This window comes from Magnolia sinica, chromosome 8 (genome assembly GCF_029962835.1).
Source record: "Magnolia sinica isolate HGM2019 chromosome 8, MsV1, whole genome shotgun sequence".
Lineage (NCBI taxonomy): Eukaryota > Viridiplantae > Streptophyta > Magnoliopsida > Magnoliales > Magnoliaceae > Magnolia > Magnolia sinica.
In genome coordinates this window covers 84,404,631-84,414,727 of record NC_080580.1, presented here as the reverse complement: position 1 = coordinate 84,414,727, position 10,097 = coordinate 84,404,631, and the positions used below count along the sequence as shown (strand labels likewise).

Below are 10,097 nucleotides of genomic sequence, written 5' to 3'. Positions count from 1 at the left end.
TCTCCAAATTTCAAACAAACTGTTTGGATTGGCAGAATCGATAAAGTTTCTATTATTCTTCAATAAATTTTATCTTTATTCATACTATAGAAGTACAATTACGCATCAACTATTTTGTCTCTCCATTATCTCTTACTTTCATTTATTTTTCATCTTCCATTGTAGAATTTTGCTTCTAAAAAGCTGTATGTACATTTTAGATCTGTTGCAATTAGTTAGATTTCAATCTTAGTTGCTTCATCTATCTTGGGATCTTCCATTCCGGAATTTTCAACATGCGCACAGTTTTCTTATCTATATGCAGCCTAATGGTTATATTTGAAGCTGCAAGAGCAATAACAAAGCTAAGTGTAGTGAACAATCTGTCGCTGTTAGTATTGGATAGTATAGATGCTGAATATTTCTTTCATTTCTTTGTTTTTTCAATAGTACTATTGATGTGTGTTATGAAGTAACCACAATTTTCAAATACGATACCTTGATCCAAAGAAAATGAGATTCAAACCAGAGTTCCCTCTTCTTTTTTTTTTTCTTTTTTTTCTTATTCTTTTTCTTATTTATTTATTTAATTTTTAACACACGCACACACTCATGCCACAGTGGAGTTTCACCACCTATGGATACTCGAACCCTTGACTGGGTGTTGAAACTCCTAATAGTCTACCACCGGAGCAAGCGTAAGGATCCCAAACCAGAATTCCTTAATCATGTTTGGATCTGGGTATGCTGTTTGAAGCTAACTGTTGTTTGGAAGACCATATGGTTATTTCAAATGCATGTTTTGCTGCATTTAAGTAGTTGTAACTTGGACATAGATGAAAGAAGGTATATAAGGAATACTGAATGCCAAACCTACATATACACCTACCAGCACATATTCAGATTATATATTAATAATTGTTCTGGTAATTATTTTTGTGGGTGTGCACTTGTGCAACTTGTAAAATTTGATGGAGTACCTGAACTAAACATTATTTGGGCAGTATGGTTGTATGCTTTAAGAGATATGAGCAATCATAAATCTGAACCAAAATTTGATGGAGTACCTGAACTGAACATTATAATCTCTTCTTCCAAAAAATTCTAATTTCCATTATGACAAACATGATTAGTGGTCTCGGCAGCATAAAGAAGCACATTTTAAGTGCTTGCAATAAAATATTTGATAAATACTATGGCTAAGAGTTGGCCTGCCATTTTTTCACACTTTTACAAGATCTGTAAATTTTATAGCTGATTCTCTTGATTATTTTTGTGGTCTTATCCTTATCTGGATTGCATTTGGATCTTTTGTTGGCTGCTGATATTCTATTTGCATGTTCTGGCTTACAAATTTAGTTTAAATTTCTTTAGAACAATAGCCCGTTTGGTAGAAGAGGTAACACCTCTAGCCGTGCTCTCTGAGCAGTAGCTCCTTTGGAGCCCGCTTTCATGTTGACCTAAGGGTCTTAGCATGGAACTACCAGATCTGCCCGTTGAGTCTAAAAGAGAGAAGCAATGTTTTTTGTTTTTGTTTGTTAATCTTATTTTATGCTTATACCTATAAAGGCACTTAAGTGATGTTGACAGTGTAATTCTTCCTATTGATGCTTGTGGAGGGGATGGAACTCTTGCTTTCGCAAGAAATTCTAATAAGGTAAAACACGTTTTAGTCCAGTCGATATGGTGGGCACCACCATTGATGGTATTATACATGCATTTCAAATGGTTTTGGAATCTCTATTATTAGAATTTTATGAAATTCTCACAATTGAATGTAATTTCCATAATGATTTCTTGAACATTGGCCATGGAACAACTGTCTTTTTTTTATTATTGAATATTGGTCGTGGATCAACTGTCATTCTATCTGATAAATTACAACAGATTTGTAAGTTAATAAGGTTTATAAAATACCAATTGAACATTGGCCTATTTATCCTGTTTTCAGATGGTTCCTTTTGGTTCAATATTGTCTCTTGGGCCTGGAATTATAATAAAAAAACTCAGTCATGCATTCTTCCCCGAGTTAGAGTTGTGCAAGACTTTGTTCTTTTTCGATATGATAGCTTGTGATTATTACGGCACCTCTAATTGAGGTGTTTTGGATGTGCAGGTTGAAAGCATAGCTTTGAGTATTTTTTCCATGCTTTTAGGTCCTAATGATGAATCTCCTGCAAACATTGAAGCTGCAGTAAGTAAAAATTTGCAATTCATCCATTTTCTTTGCTTACTCATTTGTTCCTGACGGTCAAGTAGGGTGGTATTGCAATTTCATAAATTCGAATGGAGCAAAATGACCTTTGGCCTGAATGTCTATATTGTTGTTTCTTTCCTTCGAAGAAACAGGGCCGACTCACCATTTCTAGCTGGTTTGACATTCCATTCTCTGTTCTCCTCAAAGATGATCAGGATTTCAAGAATGATGAGAAAAGCTAATGCAAGCTGATGCAAGGAGTTCTAGCATAGGACAAGAATTGGAAGGTAGGAATGTGGCTTCTCAAACAAGCTGTCAATAAAAGTTCTGGGTGCTAATATAATGCTGATAAATCCTGAAAAGTTAAAATTACAAGATGGGTTATCCTCCTGTTGGTTATATTAAGCTAAATGTTGATTGTGCTTTAGGAAATAATGTGAAGTTGGTAGGAAGGAAAGGATTGGAAAGAGATGGAGAATCTCCTACAGCCTGTTTGAAGGCGAGTAGAGTGAACCTCAATGTAGAAGCTACCTTTATCTAAGGTATTCAATATGTTTTTCAAGCAGTATTTTGTCTTTCAAACTCCTGCTTTTGAGGGCACAGAGTACTTGGCCTCTCTATTGTTGTAATTTCCTTGCACATGCAAACAAATGCTTGAAAGAATTATTCTTTTCACTGGCTGTGTAAATCCATATATCTGCTTGTATTGTAGCTACTTTTAATGGTTGACTAAAATAAATGATGAATGCTTTCTTGTATATAACATATTTCAGTGAAATTCATATTAGCAAACTTTTCATTTCATCTTGCTTTTTTTTAGTGCCATATTCGAATTTTATTTTATTTTTTTGGAAAAAAAAAAAATCACATTGGCCATTTCTGTTTTCCTATCATCTTTTTTTCATAGTTTTCATGCCAAAAATACAATCCATAAATAATGTTACCAAAAATACGCTATTTACTGAGTAACCTCTGTGGGGCTGTTTTGCATTATATAACATAGCAAAGGTGAGGGCAGATGGGGTGCTTTTATTTATATTTCTAGATACCCTATCAATAACTGTTCTGTGTTATCTAGCCTAACCTATACTCTAGCTGTTTTGCAGGTTGCACATGTACAAACTCGGCATAACAGGGATCTTCCTTGTTCTTTACAAACAGGGAACTTGCCCTCTTATAATGGTGAGTTCCTCCGTAAAAGAGCTATGATTATCGTAAACATTTTCTTTTGTTGCATGAATGATAAAGAGTCTGCCAATTATCTCTGTGCATTGCTTCTTTGTCAGATTGATTTGGGCAGACTTCCTGGTTCGTTTCAAAATTTCTCGATCCTTACCGATGTCAGTGGGTGATCTCTTGCTGGTGTGGTATGTAGTGGGCTTAAGAAAAGTTCAAGAAGATGTTGTGGAGAATGTCTTTACTCGCAATTTGATGGGTTGTTTGGGAAGAAAGAAATACTAGATCCTTAAGCAACAAGAGTAAAAAGGCAGAGGGCACTTCCCAAAGGGATAGAATGCTTGTTGTTGAATGAGCTTCTTCTTCTACAAAGCTCAAGGGATATAATCTTGATTTTATTGGTTTGTAGTCAGGTTGCCATCTCAGCGGCTCTGTGTTGTTTTCCTGCTTTTTCTGTTTAATAAAATTCATTGTTACCTCTTGAAAAAAAGTCGCAGACCGCAACATTTGTGCATGCCCTTCTGTGAGCGAATCGGCCTACCACTCAAGTGTAGACAATTACTTGGAGAAGAAGAGAGGACGTCTTGATAGACTTTGAAGACGACGACTCGTATTGCATTTGACAACTTAATAGCATATAACTTCTAAGGTTCGTGAGATTGATTACAAATGAGAAGCCTCCTTTATTTAGATTGGAGAACCTTTAGCTATCTACATCAATGGTTAGGATGAAGTCACGTGATGATTATCTAACAACCAAGCAAACTTGGTAACGTTCTAAGCATCTACACAATCTCTTCAATAAAAACTCACTATAGAACTATAGAAACTTTCAAAGACTTCCAATCAAATACGTCTACTATTTTCTATAATTCCTTGCAATTCTCTGCACTCACTATAGAACTTGCCCTCTTATGTTTAGGACAATCATAGCCCTCTTATAATGGCAGTCTAAGAACTTGCCCTGTTTAGGATAATCATAACAGGAAATTCCAGAATATATACCCATGATGATTGTTTCAGAGTACCATCCAAAAGTAAGCATCTTTGCATTCATATGGAAATTTTCTAATAGCACACTTGGTTGTTGCAGTCTGCTATAAAAGTTTGCTTGTCTGATTTGTGATGTAAAATTTTTTATTTCTTTGAGTTGTCCCATAATTCCATTCTATTGCAGTTTCCCCATACATTTTACTTGTTTACATCAATGCTGATAATACGTATGGCATCACTTAAAATATTATTTTGAAGACTGCATTGTCTAGGTGACATTTATGTATGTCATTAAAACCATATGGATTCTTGTACTTCGGTGGATTTCAGGGAGATTTGGCAAATTACCTTTAAAAGAAGGACGTCTACAGCCTTCTAAAGCTCTGAGATTTGCTCTTGATATTGCTAGGTAAGCTCATAACTTGATATTTGGCCACTGACTGATTGCTTTTTAATTGAAGATGATGTGGTTTTCACTGACTTTGTTGGTGACAGCAAGTAATCAAAAGCTATATCGCTTTTCCCTTAGTTTTCTTTTCTTTTGTGGGGACCTATGATACCATCAAACCCACAAGATCTAACAGCGATGTATTGCTTCATCTACAATTGGGTCAGCAATTTGGACAATTTGGATTTCTAAACAGCTAAAAGTTGTAATTTATCAGATGTTTATCATTACAAGCTATGTAGTAGATACTTTGTATTTAAAGAATTCTATAAGAATATCTGTATCTCGTGTTCTTTGAACTAACTCCGAACATTTCTCATCACATTCTGGAATCAGCCAGCTTGTTTTCACCACATTGCAAAGTGGGACCGCAAGGGACAACTTCCCGACAATGGCTATGATACAAATAGTTGCCTGTAATATTTCAATGTGCAGTTAGTGTATGTATAACATTCAATGCGCAGATGGTTGCCTATAATATTTCAATGTGCAGTTAGGAAAATCTTTTTCCTTGGGCCACCCAAATGCCAAGATTAGTGTCCTCCATGCAGCCCTGTCTTTTGAAGCCCCCAAATTATTTAAATCTTGTGATGTGCAGAACAACATAAATCCATTGTAATCTCCCTTTGTGCAGGTTTTGGACCGTGGTGAGAAGATTGAGCTTCTGGTAGACAAAACAGAGAGCCTCCGCTCACAGGTGGTGAACCTCAATATCATTGAGAATCTCTTACAGCCTGTTTGAAGGCAAGTAGAGTGAACCTCAATGGCAACTACATAGCTCACCAAAGATCGACAGAAGAAATCAGTCCCTTGGAAACAATGGCAATCATTGGCAATAAGGAGATCATTGACATTAACTTAGGTATGTTAGTTGCTTAGAATAGTGTAAAAAAATAAAATAATAATAATAATAAACTAGGATACATGTGGGTCACCTTTTCTTTTTCTTTTTCTTTCTTTTTTTTTTTTAAAAAACTTTTTAATAAGAAAGATTTTCTCTATGTCTATAGATTGTCGGTGGCCATGACCTCTATAGCTACGGATTTAATCCGTAGAAAATTTTTAAAGAGCTATGGTCGTCCTGTGGGGCTAGTCATCTTTCACTACAGATTTTATCTGTAGCTTTTTACCAATTTTCTGGTAATGTAGCAAAAACTGACGATTTAGTAGCGTCAAGCACAACCGTTACTAAAGGTCTTAACTGCCGGTAAAGCCTTTACCGACCAAGGCTTTACCAGCTGTTAGTTGACCGTAGGCAAAATATTTACCGGCGGTTTTCTAGATATTTGGCGGCGGTTTTGACCGCTGGTAAATTCCAGTTTTCTTATAGTGCACTTTGGTTGATCAAGTTGACTTGGGCAATTCAATTCGAGTTCTTCCAAGTATGTAAACTATGATTAAAGTAACTATTGTCATTTGAAATATAAAAATAGCTGCGATAAACAATCACTTCATGCCAAGTCAAGGCAAATGACTTGACTTAAGCTAGCATGACACGAGTCGAGCTTCAATTGACCTGATGAGCCCTTGTCGAACCCACAACCAAGGTCTCCTAGGGGGCATTTGGATCTTAAGTTACTTGAGATAAGCTAACTCAGCTCATAATCTCATCTAACCTATTCAACTCAAACGAGTTCAATTCAACTTGCTAGGTTTTAGTAACATTGTTTTTTTTCAAAGCATTGAGTCGGGACCCACATATCATATACTCCAGGACCCCTCTACACAAAACAAAGAAAACCCATATACCAAAAAAGAAGGGAGGAAGAATTAGAGAATACATGCACCAAAAATAAAATAAAAAACCCAAATTTAAATTGTCTATTTAGCATTTTAAATTCATCTAAGAAAGATTAATCCTTGATAATCAAACCCAGCTGATAATCATTAATAATCAAGTGTAGAACACACAAATTGAATCTTAAACGCTGTCCAAGCATGCTAATACAAACCAAGAAATATCTCAATCTGATTTTTGTTTTCTAGCCAAGTAAAAACAAGATTTATTGCAATTGGAGAACATAACATTTCTTAATTCACCCTCCTACAGTTCTTCCTGACCTCTCCCTTGGAGCCCATGAGCGGCTTGATGTCACCCATCTTGATCATGGCCGTGGCAAAGTCGGAATTGAATGTGCTAGGCTTGGTACTATACGATCTCACTTGCGAGTCGGTAGATCCACCGTTGAATAGTTGTTGATCGGAGTGGAGTAGGCCACGCCGGTTGATGAGGTTCTTGTAGTAGTTGTTGTCAAAGGCAGTAGGTGTTTGGAGATCGAGCGGTGCCAGGTTGTTGTCGCCTGAGCCGGTGGCTCTTGGGCAGTTCGACTGTCGCGATCTAGCGAACGAGCTGTCGATGTTGGTCTCATTGTATATGCGGGTTCGGAAGTTGGTGCACCGCGCTTGGCCGATGGTATGTGAACCTGTTTCCATTGAGCCATGATTGTTATAATGGCCATCGTAACGTTACAGCAGTCATGATCACAAACCATCCATCAAGTGGACCCTAGAGTGAACAAGCTCTGGCAAGAAATTGATGGAGAGTGGAGGATCCCGACCATCCATCAAGTGAATTTTCAATATTGAAAATATTCTCCATCAACATTCAAGATGGAAAGTGCATCGATTGAATGGGAAGATTTTTGTATTGTGGACCACCCATGATCATGCACACTAAATGGTGATTTGGATCCTGGGACCATTAACATATTCGATGTGATTCGTGTGTTGTGGCCATCTATGAGCATGGCCACAAAATGATTATTTAAATCCTGGGGCCAATAACATATTCGATATGATTTCGTACTGTGGGTCACCATGATCATACCCACTATATGGGGGTCTGTATTCTGGGCCCATTGACACAATCGATTTTATTCTTGTATTGTGGGCCACCCATGATCGTGCCACTAAATGGTGATTTGAATCCTGGGTCCATTAACACAGATGCAATGAAATGAGAGAGAGAGAGAGAGAGAGAGAGAGAGAGAGAGAGAGAGAGATTTCATACCAGATAAGGCAACCATCTCCCTAGTAGAGAGCCCTTGAGCTCGGAAGCTAGAGATGAGGTTGTTAAGGTTAGAAGTTGGTGGGGGAATGCTTCTATTGGCAGCTGCCTGGCTTGCTGTCCTTGCATCCCTTCTTCCTAACTTCACATTCCAAGATGGCCCACCAAGCTGCATCACATCCCCCCATGAGACCCATTTCCTTTTAATACTCATTAGTACCACAGAACCCAAATCACAAATTGTAACACAAAGTTCGCATTTGGACACACTATCAAATCAAATATCATTAACCAAATTGTAACTTCCATGCAATTCATATTGATGCTTCTATTCCAAATTGAAATTTATTTCTAGTTGGAACCAAAAGAATCGTAACTGAGATTTGATGGCTACATCTTCACTAGGAATGCTAGGGAAAATGATCGCGATTCAACTCACTTGTGCATCCAAACGTGGCCTAAGTGTAACATTATTCTTGAAGCTGATCAATGCAGTCTAAATATAACAGTTAGGCATGCAGAATCAGTACTTACTATGACCACAGAGTCCCGTGCCGTGATCGCCAGAATGTCGGCACATGACACCACCCCAGGGCACTTACTCTCTACGGCAGATTTTATATTGTCAACCACGTCAAATCCCCGGGCTGAATTTCGATTGGGGGCTGCATTCTTCTCCCCAGTGAAATTCGATGTGTCATCGAGTAGGATCGACCCATCACAGCCCTAGATCAGGAAGGGTCACAAAACATGAATCAGTGAGACAAGGGAATATATACAGTGGAGGCTGGATCCACTACAAAGGTTAACCTACAATGTGTGGGGCCCACCATGATATGTGGGTGACCTCCAATCTGTTCATCATTTGCACCTCTCTTAGTCTCATTGGCACCCAAAAATCAACTCGATCCAAATTTCATGTGGGCTACACTAAATGAAACAGTTGGGATGTAGTGGCCCACCATTAAAACCTTCTAGATTGGAAGATGCCCCCTAACATTCCAAAACTCCGGTGGCCGGGCCACACAATGCGACTTCATCGCGTGGCCCGCCTGAGTTTTGGATCCGCATGATTTTTTGCACCAAGTAGATCAACGTGAGGGATTGCACGTGATGGACGAATTGCATGTAATGAGCACATCATGGGGGGCCCCACACTTCGCATTGTATGTTAAGCTTAAACTACATACAGTGTATGAATCTATTGAGAAAATTTACATTGACAAAGCAATCATGAAAGTGCAGGCGCAGGAGGGAAGCGCCCATCCGTTGCTCTTTCGAGATTGCGGATTGGACGGTGGATTTCACCGTGCTGAAAACGGAGGGACACGATTTCGAGTAATAGTTAGTGGAGAGCTGGGCCATGGAACTTCCCATGAGGAACAAAAGAAAGGACAAGCTGGCAAAGGCCATTGACAAAGAAGCAGCCATTGCTAGTGTTAGTAGTAGTAGTAGGTCGTGTAAGGAACGGTTCTATATATAGGGTTTTGGAGGCTTATCACGTGTGGGGCCCACCATAGTCGAAATTGTTTGGCAATGGCCGTTCACCTACTCCATGCGATCCAGTTGCATGGGATCTAAGGTGAATGATAAGGTATTCACATCTACGTTTTGACAATGAGATTGATAGAAATAATAAAAAACACATTCCTGTTTGTTTTGAAATGGTCGACTTCCAAAAGAAGACGCGTAACGTGTTCGGTGTAGGTTTGTCAATGGTGGGGCCCATCTAATGTGGTTCTGTATTTATAAAAATGGAAGGACCCGACGACCTTGTCTGACAATCTGGAAAAACAATCATTTTTGACGCGTGTACTATCACCGAGTGAGACAAGTGGCAAGATCCTGGCCATTCTTGTGTGACCATGCACGCGCCCGAAATTGGGTAGGTCCCCTCATCAGGTCGGTCACATGTGTTTGAATAAAATGGACGGTTTTCAAAATGTCCAATGATTTATGTTCAAGCTCTCGATGCAAACCCGGACAACGTTTGAATTTTGACCGAGTCATGACCGGATCGAGTTTTTCTAAGAGTATTGATGAAATCTGGTTGATTCGATTGATTGGTGAAGTCTATTTATTTTATTTTTTTCGTGTTTTTAAAATATGGAGTGGACCAATCTGATTTTTGGGCCATGATCCGTTCCTGGTTGGCAGACTTGAGAATTGTCAGGATTTCAAACACGTATGCCTACATTGACATGTGTGCCTCAAAGGTAATTAAGAAAACGTAGAAAAAAAAAATTTGAAAAAGTGCCTAGACTTTAAAAGCTATATGTGATCGTTTACCATACAAG

General features: G+C 38.4%; 1 protein-coding gene across 1 annotated transcript; it reads right to left on the bottom strand.

The window, feature by feature from the left end:
- Positions 1-6,657: 6,657 nt before the first annotated feature.
- On the bottom strand, positions 6,658-9,263 carry LOC131253553 (peroxidase P7-like). The gene is made up of 4 exons (XM_058254586.1): positions 9,019-9,263; positions 8,335-8,526; positions 7,804-7,969; positions 6,658-7,216 (listed from the first exon to the last, which is right to left on the bottom strand). The coding sequence occupies exons 1-4, from the start codon at positions 9,229-9,231 to the stop codon at positions 6,825-6,827; spliced, it is 963 nt and encodes a 320-aa protein (XP_058110569.1). The 5' UTR covers positions 9,232-9,263; the 3' UTR covers positions 6,658-6,824.
- Positions 9,264-10,097: the final 834 nt, after the last annotated feature.